Source organism: Staurois parvus, unplaced genomic scaffold, assembly GCF_062004578.1.
Source record: "Staurois parvus isolate SC_StPar_1 unplaced genomic scaffold, SC_StPar_1.0 ptg000437l, whole genome shotgun sequence".
Taxonomy (NCBI): Eukaryota; Metazoa; Chordata; class Amphibia; order Anura; family Ranidae; genus Staurois; species Staurois parvus.
In genome coordinates, this window is record NW_028318233.1 from 634059 (window position 1) to 658517 (window position 24459).

The window sequence follows — 24459 nt, forward strand, 5'->3', positions numbered from 1 at the left end:
CATGTATTATAACAAAGTGTATTTGTGCAGGTTTCAGACCTGACCTTCAGGGAGTGAGTGGAAATTATATAGTAGTACTAAAGGCGAAGCATTTTTTTTTTTTTTTTTTTTTTAACCTTAATGTATTCACAGCAGTATGGTAAAAAATGCCCCAGTACATTCACCCCCCAAAGTCCCCTAACACCTTGCTGTCCCTTATCCAAATTTCCGGATTGCGGAGGGGGAAAGGGATAGGGGATCGCATGCCTCCTGCAGCTGTCTGTCAGGAGTTCAGAGGGAGCAGAGGAGCATTGCTTACTGGGCACTGTGTGTAGTTTTGTTTTTCTTTTTTGTTTTTTATGGGCACACTTCGGTGTCTCCTTTATAAGTGGCTAGTTGAAGGAGACACCCATAGACAGGCGTGGCAGTGGCTTTGGGACCAGCCAGTAAAAAGAAAACTACAAACTGTTACTGAAGTAGACTATACACAATATACAAGTGTGGACTTCTTGACATAACTTATGACATAACATCACCCTCTGCCTTCCATTTTCCTTCTGTTGTCAGTGCTCAATGCATCAGGGGAGCTGTGTTCTTACAATCAGATTCACACAATCGCTTTGAAAGCCATATTTTTGTTATACTAGGCTTTGGGATTAAACTATCCACAATCTTGATTATCCACTGCTGCCACTACTGATCAGAAAAAATGAATGATTAATTCATTTGTTCCTCTATTCTAAGAGGAAGGGTTGGGCTCAACAATGTAAACGCCACACTGTTTACATTTTGTGATAGCTCATCACAGTGATCACATGCCGTGTACTTGGAGAATTTACAAAGGAGCAGACAGAATCTGGAGCAGCTATGCATGGTAACCAGTCAGCTTCTAGCTTTCATTTTCAAAGCTTGACTGAACAAGCAGAGTCTGGAGAAGCTGTGCTTCAAGCTTCAGTCTGCTGCAGTTTTAGTAAATTCCCCCCACTGTGTCTTTTGATCTGAGCTGTCCTCTGTTCACAGCGATTAACAGGATGAGTACACTTTGTTTTAAATGTCAAGCACTTAGCCATTCTTAAGTCAGTGGTTAAAGCGGTTCTAAGGCCTCAAGCATTTTTACCTTAATGCATTCTATGCATTAAGGTAAAAAGTCTTCAGTGTTAGAGAATCCCACCCCCCCCCCCCCCCCTTATACTTACCTGAGCCCCATCATGATCCAGCGCTGTGTATGAGCGCTGCGGGTCCCCTGACTTCGTCCCTCCTCACTGGACAGATTGATAGCAGCAGGAGCCATTGGCTGCTGCTCCTGTTAATCAACTCCAGTGGGGGGGGGACATCATGGGAATCGGCTTCCTACTCGGGGTACCAGCAAGAGGGGAGGAGCTCCAGCAGAGGACCCGAAAAAAGAAGTTAAGACATGTTATTTAAAAAAAAAAAAAAAAAATCCCTTTTCAGCAAATTTAAAGAGAGGTGAAACAATGCATGTTTCCAGGCTACTCATGTCTCTTACAATCATACACATGTGGAACACAGCTGCTCCTTCTCAGCCTGTTGTAGCTGTCATTGATGAGGGTTGACAGCCACTGTGGGTTTGAAATCCAGGTACTGTTGTCTTTGCTTCCTTTTCACCAACATCAGGCGTTTGACTTTTTTTTTCAGCCTGTAAATGTAAGCTTTATTTGTGTGCACACAGGCATATTAGAAGAGGAGTGTTTACAGGTAAAAACAAAAGTTGTGTTCAGGAGAGGAGCTTTTGAGATGTTGGGTAATCTTTAAAGGGTGACTGTGTTGGTGGAGGTACTTTATATGTTGGTGTATAATTTGTTGGTAAATCATTAATGCGCACATGGTGAGAAATATTGTTTTTTTATAACTAAATGTGGTTATTACCTGTGATGATAGTATTCAGGATAGGACGCTTTTTTCACGTGCCTTTTTTTTTCATTTTTTCCTCCACATTTACATACAGACCAAGCTGTCTAACCACAATAGCAGTTAAATGGTGTGAAAAAACATATAACACTGCTGGGTGAGCATTTATTCATCAGGGTAAACGTTTGTTCTAAAAGGGGAAAGTAGATCCCCTGCCAGGATTCTATTGCGGGCTTAGTCTCTGATGGAGAGATTTACCCTCTTCTTTGTTCTGATGACCATTGTCAGCTGAACAGAATATGAGAAAAACCTCTGAAAATTTTATTTGCCATTTGACCTGAAATAGAAGGGAGATTTTTCAAGAGGACACTTGTTTTGGTGACAATCGTCTTGGGGTCCTTTCACACAGTCACTCCCCGTTCCTTTCAGCAGTGGATCGATTCCGAGAGGAACTAAACAGATGTCAGTTTTGTGACATTTGTGCCTGTTCACTTGTCTGCATTTCGATAGAAGACTGGCAGACCCGCATATGATCTATGGGCTGCCAGATGTAAATGGCCTAATGTCTGTTGGTTATTTTTTTTTTTTTTAATTAAATCGGACTACCTCTGATCTGTGATGTTCTGGAAAACAAAAAAGTAAGCAGTCCTTTTTTCTTTTTCTTCTTTTTTTTTTTTTTTTCCAAGATCTGAACAGACAGAGGTAGGTGGATGTAAACAGTCACAGGGGTGTTTACATCTGCCTGTTCATAGCTGCATGTAGATTCTGATCACATCCGCCTGAAATACTAACATGAGGACCTGATCAGAAAACTCATTTGAAAGGGACTTAAGAGGGGATTTTCTCTAACTTTGAGAAGTTCTCACTTCCTTTAGTTGCATGACACGGATGGATAAAACAAAAAGATGTTTTAGGGCCAGTTCGCACCACATGCAGTCCAGTCCTTGCGTTTCTTCCTGCATCAAAAATGCATTGATAGTAGGTTACATGGTTTCCAGTGGCATAGTTCACACCGATGCGTTCAGTCCCAGAAAAAAAGTAGAACATGCTGCATTTTTTTCTGCACTGAACTGTACTGGCATATGGTAAAACACACCGAAACGCACAAGAACACACAGGAACACACATGTCCTTATTTAAGTTGAAGAAAAAGACAGGAAAAAATTAACCGAGACGTGTCAAAAATGCACAAACACATGTGGACTGCTTTTTATGGTGTAAACTGCCCTAAAGGTCCTCCTTACATAAGTGGACATTGATTAATTTTGTTTTTGTAGATGTAAAATGTAGAATCTATGTAATATAAATGTAGATTTTCAAACTTTATAAAAAAAACGCGAGCAGGTAGATATGCTTATCAATGTAATTCTCCAAACTCCAAGATTACAAAGCTAATTACTTCCCCAAAAATGACCTGCCTAAGATGTTGTTTAACATTACTTTATGTGAACTGGTGTTTGTTATTAATTTGTATATCATGCATAATAAGGCTAGATGGGCAATGCATGCCGAGTATAATTGATAATACTGTCCAGCTGACCACTTGACAGGTTTACAAGAATAGTGATTGTTTTTGACTGTAATGACTTGCATTTTTCCTTTTTTTTTATCTGCACGTTTGCTAACAATTCTTATCCAGATGTGTTCTCTTTTAGCTTTAACCATTTATTTATTTATTTATTCTTTTGCAGAGCTTTCTAAGTGGTTTATTTGGTCCGATTTGTGAGATTGAAGTGGTACTAAACGATGCAGAAACCAGGAAGCTGTCTGAGATTAAAACGGAAGAAGGAAAGCTAGAAAAGCACTTTTTGTTCTATGATGGTGAATCTGTAGCTGGAAAGGTACGATTTCTGAGTTTTTTGTTAAATTCTATATATACACTGCTCAGAAAATATCAAAGGAACACTTTGAAAACATGTCAATGGGGAAAAATCTCATGTTGGATATCTATACTGATATGGACTGGATAATGTGTTAGGAACATAAGGATGTCCCATCGTTTGATGAAAATTATCAACCTACAGAGGACTGCTATTAAAGGCACTCCGAAAATCAAAGTGAAAAATTATGCAGTAGGCTAGTCCATTTTGCTGAAATTTCATTGCAGCAACTCAAAAGGATACTCAGTAGTTTGTATGGCCCCCATGTGCTTGTATGCATGCCTGCCTGGTAACGTCAGGGCATACTCTTGATCAGATGATGGATGGTGTACTGGGGTATTTCCCCCCAGATCTGGACCAGGGCATCACTGAGCTCCTGGACAGTCTAAGGTGCAACCTGGCGGTGTCGGATGGACCGAAACATATCTCAGAGTTGTTTTATTGGATTTAGGTCAGGCGAGCATGGGGGCTACTCAATGGTATCAATTCCTTAATCCTCCAGGAACTGCCTGCATACTCTCGTCACATGAGGCCGGGCATTGTCGTGCACCAGGAGGAACCCAGGATCCACTGCACCAGCGTAGGGTCTGACAATGTGTCCAAGGATTTCATCCCGATGCCTAATGGCAGTCAGGGTGCCATTGTCTAGCCTGTAGAGGTCTGTGTGGCTCTCCATGGATATGCCTCCCCAGACCACCACTGACCCACCACCAAAACGATCATGCTGAATGATGTTACAGGCAGCATAAAAGTCTCCATGGCTTCTCCAGACCCTTTCATGTCTGTCACATGTGCTCAGGGTGAACCTGCTCTCATCTGTGAAAAGCACAGGGTGCCAGTAGTGGACCTGCCAATTCCGGTGTTCAATGGCAAATGCCAATCGAGCTCTGTGGTGCCGGGCAGTGAGCACAGGGCCCACTAGAGGATGTTGGGCCCTCAGGCCACCCTCATGAAGTCTGTTTCTGATTGTTTGGTCAGAGACATTCACATCAGTGGCCTTCTGGAGGTCATTTTGTAGGACTCTGGAAGTGCTCATCCTGTTCCTCCTTGCACAAAGGAGCAGATACTGGTCCTGCTGATGGGTAAAGGACCCTCTATGGCCCTGTCCAGTTCTCCTAGAGTAACTGCCTGTCTCCTGGAATCTCCTCCATGCTCCTGAGACTGTGCTGGGAGACACAGCAAACCTTCTGGCAATGACATGTATTGATGTGCCATCCTGGAGGAGTTGGACTGCCTGTGTCACCTCAGAAAAGATGAGTAGGGAAAAAGATGTCAGTGGCCTCCACCTGTAAAACCATTCCTGTTTTGAGGTCATCTAATTGTTGCCCGTCTAGTGCATCTGTTGTTAATGTCATTAACTCCAAAGCAGCTGAAACTGATTAACAACCCCCTCTGCTACTTATCTGACCAAATCAATATCCCAGCAGTTTAATTGAATTGATGCTATAATCTGATTAAAGTGTTCTTTTTAATTTTTTTTTGAACAGTGTATGTGTGTATATAATATATATACCGTGCTCAGCATGAATGAGTACATCCCAACAGATTTGTCAGAAAACCTTTACTTTCCTTTGAGAATCATCATTTTCTATGGGACACTATACCACAAAATGCTCCCACAAATGCAGGCCATTGATTGCAAACAAGATTTGTTAATTTGCAGGCACAAAGTATTTTTCCTAACAAACTCATTCAAAACCAAATTAAAAATGAATACACCCCAATGAAAGTCTAACACCCTGGTTACATCAAGCCTGACTTTGAAATCATGTGACTTACAGTGAAGTCGCACGATTTCAAAGTCGGGACATGCCGATTTCTGGTGCGATTTGCAAGACATCTGACACAGATGTCTAAGCAAATCACACGAAAAGTAGTGCATGTACTACTTTAGAAATCGGTGTGGCTACGACCAAGTTGGAAGCACATATGATTTGCAAGTCACATGGGATGCGAATCGCATGCCAAGTCGCACCCAGTGCGACCAGAGTATTGGGAGCAAAGCGAAATTTTAGACAACAAAATCCTAGTTAACAAGAATTCAACTGCAGGTGAATCTAATTATTCATTAAACAGGTGTCCAGCACACAGTTGATTTATAATAGGGTGTTACCTAACAAAGAAAACCCCTTCCCATTTCATGCTGTCCGCAATGGCACCACATGGAAGAGAAATGTCACAAGGCCTGAGAAAGAAAATCATTTCTTTACACAAGAAAGGTGAAGGCCACAAGATCAGCAAAGCTTTACTTATTAGTCAGAATACTGTAGCAAAAGTGATACAAAAATGTAACAAAGATGGAACTGTAAGCATCTCACAGACATCCAGGCTGTCCACGGAAGTTAACACATTGACTTCAGCATCTTTTGATGAGAAAGGTTGAAGAAAATCTCCATGGAAGTTCTTTGCTGTTAGCTAAAGAAGTAGCCTAACTGGGGTGAATATTTCTCGTGACACAGATTGGCATACACTTCAGAGGAATGGCATGCATGGGTGTCGTCCTCGAAGGAAGCCTCTCCTAAAGCCCATGCACAAAAAAGCCCACCTAGAATTTGCCAGGGCCCATGCTGAAAAAGACTACTAGGACTGTGTACTCTGGAGTGATGAGACCAAGATAAATGTTTTTGGAACTGATGGCTTCAAAACTGTATGGCATCGCAAAGGTGAGGAGTACAAAGAAAAATGCTTGGTGCCTACAGTAAAACGTGGTGGCAGTGTCCTCCTGTGGGGCTCCATGAGTGCTGCTGGTGTCAGGGAGGTTCATTTCATTGATGGTATGTACTATATAGTGAAAGAGAAGATGCTACCATCACTCCGTGCCCTTGGTCATGGTGCACTTATCCAACATGACAATGATCCAAAACACACATCTTAGGCCACTATTGCATTTCTGAAGAACAGGGTGAAAGTGATTCAGTGGCCAAGTATGTCTCCTGATCTGAACCCCATCGAACACCTATGGGGAATTCTGAAGAGACAAGTTGAGCATCACTCTCCATCCAGCATCCAGGCTCTAAAAGAGTTTGTTCTTGAAGAATGGAAAAAAATGTTGCAATATGTCGCCAACTTGTTTATTCCATGCCTAGAAGACTTAGTGCTGTCCTTACAAATCATGGAGGTCATACAAAATACTAGATGGAGTTTTTTGTTGTGGGGTGTATTCATTTTTGCATCAACTAATTTGAGTAAAAATGAAGATTTTGTAATCTGTTATATTATTAACCTTACTTTCATCTAACGAGCTAAACAAATGTTCTATAAAGGTCAGTTTTATCAAAATTCTGGAAATTCGATTTTATATAGTAGTGGTTTGTTTGTGACATCTGTTTAAAAAGAAAATAAATGTTTTGACTTTGTTAAACTAGGTCAGGGTTTGGCATTGTTCAGATGGGATTTTACATAGACATGTGGAGAACTTCAACTTCTAGGTGGTAGTAGGCATTCCATTAGGCATAGTAAAAATGCGTTTGTGAAAGGGTACCCATCTCGCTCCTTGAGGTTGTTTTTGGCAGCGACCTTAAGAAGTTTATTTTGACTTTCTACAATATCCTTACCCCTTCTGCTACAAAAATGGCGCGTGTAGCCAAAATCCTTTGGGATGTGCAGTACCTATTGGGGCTCCACCCTGACTCTGACAAATACATGATTAAGTTCTTACAGGGGACTCTATTTACTGTAAGAAAAGTGATAGCACGCAACTAGATGTAAGCTCCCATGCTGCAATCCTGGCTAGCAGACCTCAATAACACTCTTTCATATAAAAAACTAATTTTATATCCACAGGGACTGCCCTTCCAACTATAACAAACTCTGGAACCCCTGGTTGCTGCATTCTTAAAGCTAGCAGGGATGTTGAATTCCTATCGCCTGACGCCCAGGACAAGTAGTTCCTGACGCCAGGCAGGTAGGTTTTTTTTTTTTTTTTTTTTTTTTTTACCTTCAGCCCTGCCGGGCAAGCAGCGATCTCACCTACCAGGTGGAAGCATTTGGGTGGCAGCACTGCTGCCAGAATGCTTCCACACAGTGCCAGCCATGTCCGCTCCCCTTCTTGTCCTGACCCGGAAGTGACGTCATGTCGTGACTTCCAGGTCCCCGTTGAGAGATTCCCAATAATTGAGGCTAGGAAAGAATGTAATGCAGTGCGATGTGCACTGCATTACATTCAGGGGAGCACGGGGGAGAGACATGCAGGGTCTTTTAGACCTTGGATGTCTCAATAAAGAAAACCTGTCACCAAAAATTCATTGTCCAATGTCCCCTATGTGATGAAGAAAAAAAATAAGTAATTACACGCGAGAATGAGAGCAATAATTCTAGCGCCAGACCGCCTCCGTAACACTATACTGATGACCTAGGAGGGGCTTTTAAAGCATCAACTATAGCAAATATAGGGTACTGAAGTTTGTCGCCATTTCATGAGTGCACGCAAATTTAAGGTTTGACAAGTTGGATATCTATTTACTTGCTGCAACCTCATCTTTTACATTTTATAAAAAAATAGGGTAGTTTGCTTTTTTTTTTTTTTTTAATTTTATTGTGCCCTAAAATGAACTAACTTGTATTATTTTGCTGAAATTTTGTGATAATATGCGACATATAAAATAAAATTGGAACTACCACAATTTTATTCTCTAGGGCAGGGGTCTTGAATTAAAATTTACGGAGGTCCTGTCAGCAAAATTTCCTTCCAGCAGAGTTTTGAATCTCGTTAGCGATATAACACGTCACAGTCCCCTGCTACATTATGATCTTTAGCACACCTTTCACACTGTAGTCCCCTTTACATCACAGTCCCCGCTTTAAAGAAGTCCCACAGTGTCCTCAGTTCCCCTTCACATCACTGCCCCCCTTAACACTGCACAGCGCCCTTTGACACAACACAAATCCCCTTTTAATGCAAGCCTTTCCCTGGTACCTTTAGGCAGGGCAGAGACACTAAATCCTTCTGGGGTGTCCTCTCCTGGGCCTCCAGCCCACCACCAGTGTCGCCCTCAAGGTGGGCTAGGTGTGGGGGGTCCTGTCCAGACCTTGGCCTTGGCACGACTGCTGCTGGGTGTCCTTTTCCGGGCCTCCCGCCTGGCTGCCGGTGTCATCCTCGAGGTGGGCTAGGTGTCCAGACCTCGGCCATGCCGCTGCTGGTTGTCCTTGCGGGGGGCTGCAGGTCAGGACTGGGGTGTGGAAGCTGGTGATTGCTTGGCTTGTTGTGTGGGGACTTTTGCTCTCTGCGGCTCGAGGTGGGGTCAGCGCACTTGTTGACATGGTGTCTTGGGTAGCTCCCACCCCTCAGTCCCGATCTGCAGCTCCTCACACCACCCCGCCCACTGTGGGGATGGCCTCAGTGGCTGGGCAGAGGGGGCCCCCGGTGGTGGCGTGACCGGTTCCGGACCGTGGTTCGCCATTTAGTGACCACTGCTCTAGGGTCTCTGATTTCAGAAAATATATCCTGTTTGGGGGTTTTGTGTGATCTTCAGGCCTAAAATGATTTTTTTTTAATCTTGTGCAAAAAAATGCAAAAACGGCTCTAGCAGCGAAAGGGATAAAGGATAAGCCTGACACTCCCTGTTCCTGACAAGCATCCAATCGGTGCTCATTACACTGCATGGTGTCTCTGCTCCCTGCTAGTCCCTGGGTGCGGTGCTGGAGACAGGCAGGGAGGGGAGGAGGAGATGAATAGTGTAATGTTAAAAAATATTAACCATTTAAATCACCATGAAGCCCCTTTTTTGTTTTTAAAACATTCCTAATATCACCTCTGATTTTAAATACAGTTTTGGTTAATTTTTTTTTTTTTCCTTTTATCTGGACAAGTGGATTGTCATGAGGGACAAGTAGATTGGGACACCGATTTTAGTCCTTGGACAAGTTGTTTTTTCAAAAATTCAACACCCCTGCCTCTATATGATGGCTCCTCCAACTTGTGAAACAGGGCCAAGGTTTCTTATTGGGATACTTTAGTCACCATAAATGGAACCAATTAAGTATATTTCTCACCTGCTATATGCAAGCACTACTGCCCTTTTGATTAGTTCTACTTCATATGTTACGTGTAAGCCATTTTAACTCTACTAGCCATGTCTCCTCATGTTTACACCTTGACACTGATGCTACCTTCAGTCTTTGTATGTTCTTATTGTCCTTCATGTGGCCATTACTCCTTTTTGGACCGTCATTTCTGTGTATGGTGTAAGTCACACCTGTTATTTTGTACAGTGGATCTTGTTTCCTGCTGTACAACTTTTTTTTTTTTCCCCCCATAAAGTACTTGCTTGTGTTCGATCTAAAAAATACCTTTGTGAGAAGCCTGAGGTAGTTGCAATTCTGACTCTGGGCCAAGGAACAATTTTGGAACAGCGAAGCTGTGAATGTCATTACCCTGGAACTGGGATTTAGTGTAGATGTCGGAGAATGTGAGCTTACATCTGAGGCTTTCCACACAAGTAACTGCTTTTTAAAATACTCTTTAAAATTAACAGTGCTGGTCTTGGGCACCAGATCAGTGCCTTTACAGTGCAAATAGTGGAAGGAGGCATGTCGACTAGGGCCGATGTGTCAGAGTGACTGCTTGTTAAACATTCACAGGCAAGCTCATAGCAGACAGGAGTGGGTATCAAGGGAACTCTGTCTGAACGCCACAACAGTCATGCTTAGTAAATGGCTCTGCAGGGGCAGGGAGCATATCGGTGCTTTCCTTCCTTTCTTTATTAAGGCTCCATACACACTAGCTTATTTTTAAGCTCCTAGCAGCTAATTATTATTATTACTATATTACTTCTAGGAGCAGAACCTGTTTTTGGAGCAATTTTACCAGCAGATACAATGTTGAATGCTCCTAACAGCTTTTTTTTTTTTTCCCTATATGTACTGTAAAAATGCTCCCCAAAAAAATATTACCAGTGGTTTTTATCCACTGTTTTTTGAGCTTCAAAAGAACGCTAGTGTGCATGGAGCCTAAGACTGTTATGTAGAGGACTGTCGGCAGCACAGCCACATTCATGGGTGTGAATGAGGTCAACAAGAGGAATGGCCACAAATTGGGCTTCTGGAAGGAGATGAGCTGACTGACTGGGTTGAAACAAGTAAAGGAATTATCTCCAGTCATTTAGCATTTCTTTAACCACTTCAAGTCTGGACACTTTTACCCCCTCCCTGTCCAGGCCAATTTTCAGCACTATCACACTTTGACAATTGCACGGTCATGCAAGACTTTACCCATATGAATTTTTTAGCATTTTTTGAGACAGATAAAACTTTATTTTTGTGGTATTTATTCACCACTGGGATTTTTATTTCTTTTGCTATATAAATGAAAGTCCAAACATTTTGAAAAAAAGTGTTTTTCTTATAAAATTTTGCAAATATTTCATCATAAATTTTGGCCAAAATTTATTCAGTTATCTTTTTAGTAAAAAAAAAAAAAAACCCAAATTTAGTTTATAACCAAAAATTATAATCTAAAAAAAGTTTACATTTTTTATTTTTATATTGTTTTTTGTTTTTTTTTTTTGCATACTGTCACCCTAGCAGTACAATGTCACCATGGTGACACTGTACTACTTGTGGGGATGATGATTTTTTTTTTTTTTTTTTTTTTTTTTACACACTGATTGCTTTTACACCCATAAAGACTGTAAAAGCAATCATTTCTTCTCTCTGGCTGCATTCTTGCAGCCATTGAGAAAAACTGTGTGAGCTGTGATTGGTCACAGCTTGTCACATGGTACAAGGCTGTTGGGAATAGCCTTGTACCATGTGACCTCTGCGATCATTCACAGATTTCACACGTAGTAAGCAATGATGTCAGAAGTGACATCTTGCTTACTACTCTGCATGTGATCACTGACTGGCCAATCAGTGATCACATGATCGGGACCCGTATCATGATCGGTGCTCCACTGTGTCCGGAGGACACAGCGGGCACCAGATTGCAGTGCTGTGTGCACCGCGCACAAGCAGGGGGTGGGGAAGCCGTTTATAAACGGCCACCCACCCCTGAACTGCCACCGTCCGGGCATTTATATACAACGAGAGGTGGTTAAATTTGTTAATGTAAGAATACGTTAACACTAGCCTTGTTACAAGCGGCAGACAGGAGTTTGGGAAGTGTTTTTACCGTTTCCCAAACACCTGGAAAAATTCTGCACATTGCAGCTCATGGTGCTGTTCAAACGGGAGCATTAGCGTCGCGGCAAAACGGATGCCTCTGGTCGAGTCAGGAGGAGTTGGAGCCTCCTATTCAAGTCTATGGTGCGGTTGTGGGGCGTTTGCGGAGCGTTAACACTATTCAGACTTCATTACAGGGGTATGTGTGGTGTTTTTAATGCTTGGCAATCGCCTAGCAACCTCCGCTAAACCGTGCATGCGGCGTTTGCAGAGTGTTAAAAACGCTCCGCAAATGCCGGACCAACGCTTGTCAAACGCTATAGGGGTGTTTGGCAAGAGTTGGAAAAACAGTCAAATGTGAACGAGCCCTTATAAACATACAAGAAAAGAATATGAAAGCTTGAAAATGTGTTGCACCAAAAATGATTTTTAGATAAACGCTGCATTAGTAAATGAAGATGCAGTGTACTTTCTTGGTAAGTTTTATATGTAAATAGGAGATATACATAGCCTGCTACAGTTAGGATCAAATTGTCATGGGCCACTGACTTATCACACACAGAGTTCAGCTTCTGTTATGTAGGTTCCCTATAATGTAACTTTACAGTGCTTCAGATTTTTTTTTTTTTCTGCAAGGCATGCAGTTAGCCATAATGCATTGTACTTGTGGGAGTAAGTTCCTGTTGTCTTTGCTGATTTGTCATGGTGAGTAAATGAATGCTCATCTGTGTTATTTGCTTATCTGTCTAGGTCAATATTGTCTTCAAACAGCCGGGAAAAAGACTAGAACATCAAGGAATTCGTATTGAATTTGTCGGGCAAATTGGTAAAGATTCTCTGCTTTTATATGATTCTAAATGTAGAAAAGATCACAGAAGCTTTATTTACAGTATATGGCATATCAGCAGGTGTACGAAGGTAGGGAACAAACAAATTGGGCTGCCTGTAGATGAGATTTTGTTTAGATACCCAACCTGGTCTCTAAAGAAATCCACTTATCTGTTCCCGCAATAGAAGAAAGCTTGTCTCTCTAGCAGACATCTCCTGCCTTCCTTTGGTTCTAGTGATGCAGCCTGAGTCAGTCTCAGCAGTCTGTTAGTCTCCTGGTCATTCCACACTCTTGGAAGTGTTCGATGCCTGTGTCATGCGCCACACACGGCTTCATTCTTCCACCTCTTACATCGAGTCACGTAGGAACTTTGGGGTTGGTGGAAGGAACCTTGGCTCGCAGTTGGGAACACAGGTGTCCAACCCTCCTAGAAGAATGTTCAATGATGGAGACTGATGAAGGCTGCAGCGCTAAACAGCGCTAAACAGAGGAAAGGTAGGAGACACCCTCTGCCAGAGAGGTGAGTGCTAACTCTTCTATTGCAGGGAACTGACTATTTCATTTCTTTAGAGACCTGGCAGGGTCCAAAAAAAAAAAAATGTGAATGAAAAACATGCAATTATTTTGTGACTTTGTTAGTGAAGATTGGGTGTTCTCTCTGATCATAGCTCTAAACCATAGCTGATCTATTTAAATTACGAAGGTGTGCTGTTAGTTGAAGTATACTGTTGAGCTATAGTCAAATACTTTTGCTTATGTCTTTTTTGTAGATTCTTCAGAATATTCAGCAGGCTGGAAGCTTTTCCTGCCTTTAGAATACAGCACTAAGTATTTAAGGACAATTGGTTTTCCTCCCCTATTCTGACCTTCGCTGCTGGTCAATAGGAGCAACCTGAATTGACAACTTTTTGTACACGAGCCCAAGCAGCTGTGTGCTTTTTCCTCCTGCAGTTTTTAATTTTGGCTCCGTTCACAGAGCTAACACCCTAAGATGAGGGCTACTTATTTAAAAATAGGGACAGTTATTTAGCCAAGTCTAGAAAAATCAGTTATTTAATATCCAATCAAATATTTAAAAAGAAGCCACATGCTACAATAAAGCTTCAAATCCTTGTGCCAAAGGTTTGCTAATTGAGCATGATACTGGCATTCAGTGCATTGCCTAAAATATTGTAATTAGGCATTTGGTGTTTTGTTACATTATTTTGTCATAAAGAGTATACCGTAGTATATAAAGTCATTTATTATATATGTGTGTGTGTGTGTGTGTGTGTGTGTGTGTGTATAAAAAATTTTTTTTTTGGTTAGATGTGCAGCCTCTCTCTCTCTTTTGTTTTAGTGACCATTGTCACTAAAACAAAAGAGAGAGAGCAAGAATAGAGGGTAAGTCTTCCAGTGGGAGCATTTGCCCCAGTGACAAATGTCTGAGGATTTTCCTCACTTCTGTCATGTCTTATGGACAGGAAGAGAGGCGTAATCTTAATGGGACACAAAAAGGAAAATCTTTTCACCTTTCTCTGCTCTATTCAAAACATGTTTTGGCTGAATATGGCCTAGTGGGCATGCCTTGCCCACTGCACCTGGTGTACTTAGATTACATTGTTTCTCAAGGCTGTATTTACTTTAGTGGTAAAGTATGCCCATTGTTATTGTGTGAAAGGAGTGCAGCTGCAGACCCAGAGTTAAGTAACCGGATGGTGTGTGCTTTATCATGCCTACTTCCACCCAGCATTAAAGTCGAACTGTGGGCAGAATAAAAAAAATGACATTTGCTGTAGCATTAAAGTGTTCCTAAACCCAGGTTCCTGCATTCACTATATCTGGTCTCCCACAGTACACACAACATGAAAGTGCAATTATTTTTTAGTAAATCTAAACTGCTAAATACCTCTTCTCATCAGCAGTATATAGCAGTCTTGTAACTTCTATCAGTGTCCAGCTGATCACTGGTTAAAGCTTGTAGGAGGAGTTTTCTTTCTGCTCTAGGAGGATGCAAAACCCTTGATTTCAGTCTGGACAGTGCTTATTGGCCCTGTGCTGATCACATGCACTCTCGCAAGAAAAAAAAACCCCTAGCAATACACACTAAACTGAGTATGTGCAGAATGGCTGCAGTTCAGTCTGTCTTATTTGATAAGACGTGGACCTTTGAACAAGAGGAGGAGCAGAAAAGTCAGGATCAAACTGCCTTTTTACACAATGCAGATTAGGTTCCACAGTGAGTATAACCAGCGTGCTTTACTGCATATAAAGACTGATTTTACTGTCATGGGTTTAGTAATACTTTGAAAAACTACAGACTTATGGGAAGGATCAACAGATATTAACTTCCTTTTAACAGACCAAGCTGTCCAGTAAAAGTGGCAGAGGGATGAGACGCACACTATTTAACACTGTCAGGAATGCTTACAATGGTCAGCTTTCATTGATTTAGTTAAAACCTTTATCCCAAAAGGAAAAAAAAAAGCTTTGTGTAACTGCTCAAAAAGTCTTCGATGAACTAGTAAATTTACTAAATTAAACTAAAGCCTAACTCCAGCTAACACTACCCTTTCTACATGTCGGATGTATTGCTGTCCAAGGGTGGCTATGCTCCACTTCCATAGGTACAGTGGAGGACTTAGTATAGTCATCGTCAGACAGAGTGCTACTCGCCGGAGGAAAAAAAAAGCTCTCAAAAGAAAAGAAGTAATGAAGTTTTGGGTTTAAATACTTTTTTTTTTTTTTTTTTTTTTTTTAATTTTTAGTGTTTTGTGGTTTAACTTTTAAAATCATCATATATTGCATGAAACATACAAAACGCCGTATACAATTACTTTACAATTTTTTTTTTTTTCCTATTCTAGAACTTTTTAATGATAAAAGTAATACACATGAGTTTGTCAACCTTGTCAAAGAATTAGCTTTGCCTGGGGAGCTGACACAAAGCAGAAGTTATGACTTCGAATTCATGCAAGTTGAGAAGCCTTATGAATCCTACATAGGATCAAATGTTCGGTTGAGGTACGAATCAATATTGGTTTCTTTTCTCTTCACACTCATTGTCTGTCCTTGCTTGGCACTAGTGTTTATGGAAGCATAATTTTGTTTTGAAGGTACTTTCTTAAAGTGACAATAGTGAGGCGCCTTTCGGACTTGGTGAAGGAGTATGATCTGATTGTTCACCAGCTCGCTACATATCCAGATGTCAATAACTCCATTAAAATGGAAGTTGGAATTGAGGACTGTTTGCACATAGAATTTGAATACAATAAATCGAAGTAAGTATCCAGGCTACTGTGGCTAAGTATACGTGTATAGTAAAAGGGAGTGTTCACATGTTCCCACTGCATAGTAAAGGTTTCCTTTAGCCACAACTTAATGTGTGAAAATGCGATTCTAAGGACAAAACTCTATTTAGCACCTCTGTGCAGCTCCCCTAGGTGCAGCCTGGAGGTAGCAATTCCATCATAAATTCATTGTCCCTCTGGTCCTTCTGTGCTGTGCCTGTTGCCATTTTAATGAATAGCAGCTGTGTCTTTATACTACATGGAATACATATAAAGACTATATTTGTGTGAAGAATCTGCAATACAAATGTGTAAAAAAATGTAAAATCTACTGGCCTTGTACATGTATGGTGTGTGGCATGTGGGGTTTTCTTATTTTGTTGTGTGTTTGGGGGGATTTTTTTTTTTTTTTTTTTAAATGAAAACTCATTAAGATAAAAATAACTTACTCAAGAAAAGGGTACTGTTATTTTGGTAACCCTGCACTGCAAGAAAAACCATTGTATTAGTTAGAATTCATGGTACAGCTTGTTGGAGATCTTAGTCATTATCCATGTAAATTCAGCCAATGACTTCTACAGCATGCTCTTTTTGCTTGATCTTTTTGTTTTAGCTTTTCTCTGGTTTATATCAAGGCATTTTGATATAGGAATGCTATTGTGAAAATTATCTGTTGGCGTAGCTGAGGACATTAATTTCTTGATGTGTTTGTCTTTTTTCTCCAGATACCACTTAAAAGATGTTATTGTGGGAAAGATCTACTTCCTACTGGTCAGAATAAAAATCCAACATATGGAATTACAGTTAATAAAAAAGGAAATTACTGGAATAGGTAAAAGCTTCCCCCCCCGTTTAAAGTGTACCTTGCACTCCAAGCAAGTTTCTCTGATTTAGGGCCAGTTCACATATGTGCGTTTTTAGTTGCGTTTTACCTGCTTTTAGGCGCATTAAAATAGAGCTCTATATAGCATCAAAAATGCAATAAGCAAGTTTTTTGTTTTATTGCACTGCACTCAAAATGCAAATGTACAAACAGGACCTTAGTGGGGGCCCCATGCTAATACTCTATACTAAACTGAAAATGGGGGGGTTAATATACATGCCTTTCCCCCAGCTTATGTATTGCAGGGGGTGGTGTTGCCATTCTTTTTTGAAGTGACCCAAATTTCTTGTGATGAGGATCATCTTTTAGCAATATTTGGGCTACTTTGCATTTCCTGGGTTCTCTTCAGAAGGATGGCAAGATAGCCCTCGCCTAGGTGCCAGAGAGGAAAGGGAAGTATATCAAGGCATATATAATGCCAAAAGAAAAATGTAATATAGCTAGATGTAAATCCGCATTCATGCAGCGGGAATCGCTTAAAGCGGAGTTCCACCTGTAAAAAAAAAAAAAAAAAAACTTAATATACAAACCCTTACCTGTCCCTTGGTCCAGCGGTGTCCTCACCACCGCTGATTTCACCAACTGTCTCCTCTCCCTGGCACTGGTATCTTCAGTGTGGGCACCCGGCTGTGACAGCTTGCGGCTTCACAGCCGGTTGCCCACTGCGCATGTGCGAGAAGTGCTACATTTTGAGAATGACCCCGTAGTCTTCTGGGACTTGTCATGTGTCCCAGAAGACTACGGGGGGAGGACAACTTTCGCTCGCCTAGGTGATCGCAGTGGGAGTGGTACCTGTCCAATTCGGGAAGCCACGCTATCCACCTGCTCCCCAAAGGTGATGAACACGGGAAGGTGGCGATTTGCAAACTTAGCTAAATAAATTCTCTGGCTAGTTGGCTCCTGTCAGCAGTACAGCAATCCATGCGTGTATCTGAAAACCTCTCCTGATGTTGCCAGTCGATCAAGTAAACAAAAATTGGGTTTTCAGTTATCTAGGTAGAGGCTACTTTAGTGGTCAGTGTGGGGCCCAACAACTATTGTGGGTGAGATCTAATTTTGACAGGTGTTCAGTCAGTTCATACCAGGGTGGATAAAAATCAATGAGTTTTTTTAAAAAATCAAAAAAATCTGATTTTTTTTATTTAAATCTGATTTTTTTAAATAAAATGCTTTTTGAGGAAAATATATTACCATCCAAAGGTTATTCCATCATGAAATAAAGATTAGTTTTTTAATTATGTAGAATAAGGCTGTATATGTTTAATTTTTTTGGTAAATAAATTCCATTAATCCATTCACAATGTCATGCTCTTCCAGAGGTTTTTGTAAGATTATTGGGCAGTTTCTCTGCCTACAAGATATTATCACAGATGCTTGGTTTACCTTTGCAGTTCTCAAAACTGAATATGACTCAGCGGAGATCACATGCCTCTTCTTCACAGCAAAAATGTTATAACATGAACAGAGTTAAGAAAAAGACCTTAATCCTAACTTCTACAAACCTATGAATACAGAATCAACCCCGTCAGTGCTAAGTTTCAAGAAGTTCAGTGAATAGAATAGAAACAATATTTTTTGATTGTTTGGAGTGGGATAGATCTGCACAAGAAGAAAGTGAAACTAAGTGTGAGGAGGAAGGGGCTGACAGTCTAAGTTTCTTAAAATATATATATTTTGTTTAGCCAAATTAGTTAACAAACATGGATGTTTGTTTAAGCAAATAACATGCTGTAATGATGTTGTTTCAGTTGAATAAATCTATTTAAATTATTATTAAGGTAATGATTATTTTTCTCCTTCCTAAGTACAACAGGAAAGTTGTCCAAATATGAATGATTAACCTATTAAACTGGGGGTAAAAAAACTAATATGAAAAGTTGTTATTCTAAAAATCTTCATCTACTTGCATATTAAAGTTATACCAGCAAGAATTAGTCTTTATGTAGAAAACTATGATTTAAATCAAGCCTTACTGACTAGTGATTTAAATCAGTTTGATTTAAATCCAATCCACCCTTTAAATCCAATCCATACTGTAAATACAGATTCCACTGCCATTAGAACCTGCTTTTTATACAAATATAATTTACAGTAGCTGCCACAGAGGATTCATGAAACTACAGTACAATATAAAGAGGTGGTCTTTACCAAGTTGTAGGCTGTTTCATCCAGAAACCTCTGCAGGGAAAAGTATTTGGTGTTATTCAGTATTGCTTTTGTTTTATGAGAATCAGACATAGGACTTCTATTAGGGCCCCTGTCAATGGACATTTGGTTGGCCACTGACGGGCCCTAATAGAAGTCTATGCAAACTGCTCGAAGCAGGTAAATAGCAGGTCAAAGATGATTGTTCTGAATGATCTCAGAAGCATTTCAAGCTGATGCTGACACAGGCCTTAATCTTGTTCATTACTGTGGAACATGAATAATGTATTGTTTTGTTTTTCAGGACCTAGTACTACAACTGAAACAGAAACTGTTGCAAAATATGAAATTATGGATGGGGCACCTGTAAAAGGTAATATTTCTTGAATTGGTTATTACTTGCGAATGCACTTTATAAATTATGTTTTGTTTTTTTTAACCTCTTCCTGCCAATGTGGCACATATATGCTGCCCTCTTGGTGGGTGGGTCGCATATATGCTGCCCTATGTGCTGATGGGAAATCCAATATCATACATTTTGTTACTGGAACAAAAGTAGAGGATATCTTCCAGTGCAGAGGCCTGTGCTGGTGATGATGTTGACGGGACAGTAGTGAAATATCTCCAGTGGGGGAGACGGCCATAAAACCTAGCAAAGGTTCTTTCCTTCCTCTCTAGTCATAGTAGCTGAATTTCCTCCTGAACATTTAAGCCATTTGTATGAGTGCCCAAATCTACTAAAGCCTAAGCAGATTTATTGATAGATGGCAGGATCATTTGATGTATTGGGCTCTTTTTTGATGGACATGGTTTTATGTTTAATATAATAAAGCCTGCAGCATTGTAAGCTGCACGCCCTTTATATTCCTCTTTTTTAATTCTGTTTGTATTTACAATATTTGTTTAGGAGAGTCTATTCCCATCCGGCTATTTCTTGCTGGTTATGACCCCACACCCACAATGAGAGATGTGAACAAGAAGTTTTCTGTGCGCTATTTCTTGAATTTGGTCCTTGTCGATGAGGAGGACAGAAGATATTTCAAACAACAGGTAAAGTTTGGTGTTTACTGATTTGGTTTGCTACTGTATAAGGTTTAAAAGTAAGTATGTGAAACACACATTTACTTGACTTTATAATAGCTACCACAGGGTCAGAGACAAAAACTCTGTTTAGGGTGATTCTGTTCATGTAAAACTTAGGAGCACTAAGAAACCAATGGACAATTCAGCCTCTTGGCATTCACCCAACAATAAATCCTCTTTCTTAAAGTGGCATTAAATCAGATCAGAGTACTTTTCTTTAGAAGTGGAACTAAACTGCATCTGAGCACCACAAACCAAAAAATGCTATTTAGTTCATTTTTAATATTCAATGCAAGCTCACCCATCCATTCATGTCTACCTGCATTGTTTTGCTGAGTAATCACTTTGAAAAACACCCCCTAGCATTTTTGGCTGTAGTCATACTGGGTAAGGGTAGATGATTCATGTAGCATTTGCTTCCTGGAATCCATCTGCCCCTAACTCAGGCATGCTTAACTGAGAGCTCCTCCTCCTGGGATGTGTGACATCATTTGCCTAGGTATGGAAACCAGTAAGTAACTGAAGAAATGTAAAAAAGGTTTAAACAAGTAAAATATGATTTCCTTATTTACTAATGCTACCACAAAAAGGATTACAAATAGTTCATGTTGTATGAGAGAATGTTAATTTTCCACTTTATGGCGGAACTTCACGCTCTCAATCAAAACGGAACATTTTTAATCCTTATGCTGCTACTATTAATAAATAGATAGGACAGTACACTATGTTGCCAAAAGTATTGGGACACCCCTCCAAATCATTGGATTCAGGTGTTCCAATCACCTCCATGGCCACAGGTGTATAAAATCAAGCACCTAGGCATGCAGACTGCTTCTACAAACATTTGTGAAAGAATGGGTAGCTCTCAGGAGCTCAGTTAATTTCAGGCATGGTAACGTGATAGGTTGCCACCTGTGCAAGTCCATCCATGAAATTTCCTTGCTATTAAATATTCCACAGTCAACTGTTAGTGGTATTATAACAAAGTGGAAGCAACTGGGAACAGCAGCAACTGAAGTGGTAAGCCACGTAAAATGACAGGGTGGGGTCAGCACATGCTGAAGCGCACAATGTGCAGAAGTCTCCATCTGTCTGCAGAGTCAATAGCTAAAGACCTCCAAACTTTGTGTGGCCGTCAGATTAGCACAACAGTGCGTAGAGAGCTTCATGGAATGGGTTTCCATGGCTAAGCAGCTGCATCCAAGCCTTACATCACCAAGTGCAAGTGTCAGATGCAGTCGAGTAAAGCACGTCACCACTGGACTCTAGAGCAGTGGAAACGTGTTCTCTGGAGTGAATAATCACACATCTCTGTCTAGCAATCCGATGAACGTGTCTGGATTTGCTGGTTGCCAGGAGAATGGTACTTGCCTGACTGCATTGAGCCAAATGTAAATTTTTTGGTTGAGGGGGGATTATGCTGTGGGGTTGTCTTTCAGGAGTTGGGCTTGGCCCCTTAATTCCAGTGAAGGAAACTCCTTAAGGCATCAGCATACCAATACATTTTGGACAATTTCATGCTCCCAACTTTGTGGGTACAGTTTGGGGATGGCCCCTACCTGTTCCAACGCGACTGCACACCAGTGCACAAAGCAAGGTCCATAAAGACATGGATGAGCGAGTTTGGGGTGGAGGAACTTGACTGGCCTGCACAGAGTCCTGATTTCAACCTGATAGAACACTTTTGGGATAAATTAGAGAGGAGACTGTGAGCCAGGCCTTCTCGTCCGACATCAGTGCCTGACCTCACAAATGTGCTTCTGGAAGAATGGTCAAACATGTCCCATACACACACACTCCTAAACCTTGTGAACAGGCTTCCCAGAAGAGTTGAAGCTGTTATAGCTGCAAAGGGTGGGCCAACTCAGTATTGAACCCTATGGACTAAGACTAGGATGCCAATAAATTTCATGTGCGTGTAAAGGCAGGCGTCCCAATACTTTTGGCAATATAGTGTATATTGTATTTACTTGTTTCAAACTTTTTAACGTTTCTTCAGTTACTCCCTGTTTTCCATGCCTGGGCAAATGACAACATACATCCCATGAGTCTTCAGGAGAGGAGGAGCAGCTTATCCAGCTCTTACCTGCATGCCTGAGCTAAGGGCAGGTGGGTTCCAGGAAGTTAAATGCTACATGAATCATCTGCCCCCTACTCAGGATGGCCATGGCTAGAAATGCTAGGGGTTTATTTCACAGTGATTTATCCGCAAAATAAAGCATGGATACATGAATGGATGGGTGAGTTTGCTTTGAATATTAAAAATGAATGAAATGGTGTTTTTTGGTTTACAGTGCTCTGTTGGAGTGGAATTCGGCTTTAACTTTTTTATATGGCAAAGTTGGATATTTTTTATATACAAGAATAATCCCACATGTATAAAATGGGATCTCTGTGTTTGACAGTTGCCATCTCTGGGGATAAGAAAAATGCTCACTTGCAGTGGGGCTGCTCCCTCATACTGCAAAGGAGTAAATGCTCGTTTAGGTCTAGGAGACAGCAAAAAGCTGTTTTACTCTGGCAGCTGATATTCTTCTCTTCTATATACTTTGCCAGTGGACTGTTCCATGGCATCATCCTGTCTGGTGCAGGGCTATGGGATCTGCATTAGAGTTGATTTCAGGGGACACAAGACCACTGAAATATAGTGAAGAGGCTGTGGGGGGTGGTCTTGCAGCCTGGAGGGAGTCTGTGGGATCAGAGATCAGGTAAGTAAACAAACGTTTAAACCTAGCAGTACAGGGGCAGCCCTACTGCAAGGGAGCAGTTTTCTTTCCCTGGAGTTCAGTTTTAAGCTATTTTTTATTTCGGGGACCATTTCACACTATTTTATTGTGGCAATGTTTACCCATGCATGATACATGATACATGTGTTGATGTAGTTCAGTACTATTAAGTTTAAATGGCATCTTGATGCACCCTGCTAATGGATGTGTGCTAACATGTGGTGCAGTTTGGCAGCCAAAATGCAACATATACCTTTTTTTGGTTTGCTTAGTGTGCAAGGCAGCCCATTCAAATGAATGGGCTTCTTTACGGAACACACATTAACTCGCGTCAAAATACAAGTTTGCCAGTGTAAAGTGCAATCAGACCCCTACAACAAGAACACCACCGAATATGTGTAATTACACTGACGTGTCCCCTTCACCCCCTACAAGTCTTTTAGTGAGTATAAAATGAGAAGGGAGACTGGCTCAACTGTAGAGCAAGTGTAACTGCACAACTTTAAAGGTATAAGTCTTTTATGGAGTATCTAATTCAATAAATATTTTGCTGCTGTTCTAATTTAACTAGGAGATCATTTTGTGGAGGAAAGCACCTGAGAAGATAAGGAAAAGAACCAATTTCCACCAACGCTATGAGCCCAGTGATCCGCAAGCATCAGCTGAGCAGCCAGAGATTTAGGAGTTTGTATAGCCCACAAGAGATGAAGGACAGAACCAGATAGAACAAGGCCAAATCTCCCATGGTTTACCTTCATCCGATACTGCTGTTCATTATACTACACTAAACATTCTGCGGGTCTGTATGTAATTCCACTTTGTACATATATAAATACCAAGTGCTTTTGCCGAAACACTGGACCTTTCTCAAACTAGCATTTTATATAACTTTTAATTTTGGGATTCTGCATTGAACATGCATCAAGCTAAAACAGTTGTCTCACTTTTTTTTTTTTCATGCATGTTAGGCTGATGTAAATGAAAACGAGAGCCTTATTACTGTGTCTCATATCCACGTGCATCATTCATCTTGCTGGAATTCCATCCTTATTTTGTTTTGAACAGACAGGTTTTGCATCACTGTGAATCATCCCAAAATTCATAAGATTCACTTTGGAAATGAAGGCTTTATTAAACATTTTGAAGACATCACACTGTGTGTTCCTTTTATTTAATGCTTGTCTGAGTCACGTGCTACTTTTTTTTTTTTTTTTTTTTTTTTTTTTTTTATATCCCCATCTACATTTTGATTTGTATTTTTCATTGTTGATAGTGATGAAATGGGCTCACCGTATAAAATACATAGTGTCTTAAAAAGGTAATTTTAATAACTGTATGTATAACAGCCACTGGATTTAGAGTTGCCACATTTAAAGGTGAACCTAAAGTATTCTCTACTAATACCTAATCCAGCACTATCCATATGTAGCTTGTACCTCCAGATGCGTGCAGGTCATGACCTTCCCCTGGAAAGGAATGAGTGCTGTGGCTTGACCTTTTGGCCCATTGCCATGATGGTTAGCCTCATTGTATCGTAATGAGGAGAAGGGCCAGACTTGCAGCCCATTCACCAAGAAAATAATTTAATTTTGGCTTACCCAAGTAGTTGTAGTGCTTACTGACTGGGAGCTGACTTGCAGGCACGTAGATTTGCCCAGTAAGTGTTTATGCACTGGATTAGTTCTTGGATTGATGC

The 24459-nt window shown here is 40.8% G+C and overlaps 1 protein-coding gene across 1 annotated transcript in view; it reads left to right on the top strand.

Moving 5' to 3' along the window:
- Nucleotides 1-23912, top strand: part of VPS26A (VPS26 retromer complex component A) — a 31397-nt gene extending 7485 nt beyond the window's left edge. Inside the window, exons 2-9 of the mRNA XM_089687740.1 lie at nucleotides 3540-3689; nucleotides 12579-12654; nucleotides 15504-15660; nucleotides 15753-15917; nucleotides 16652-16758; nucleotides 19259-19327; nucleotides 19862-20004; nucleotides 23335-23912. Coding sequence (XP_089543866.1) covers nucleotides 3540-3689; nucleotides 12579-12654; nucleotides 15504-15660; nucleotides 15753-15917; nucleotides 16652-16758; nucleotides 19259-19327; nucleotides 19862-20004; nucleotides 23335-23445 — 978 coding nt within the window. The 3' untranslated portion in view covers nucleotides 23446-23912. The remainder of the gene's footprint in view (nucleotides 1-3539; nucleotides 3690-12578; nucleotides 12655-15503; nucleotides 15661-15752; nucleotides 15918-16651; nucleotides 16759-19258; nucleotides 19328-19861; nucleotides 20005-23334) is intronic.
- The last annotated feature ends 547 nt before the right edge of the window (nucleotides 23913-24459 follow it).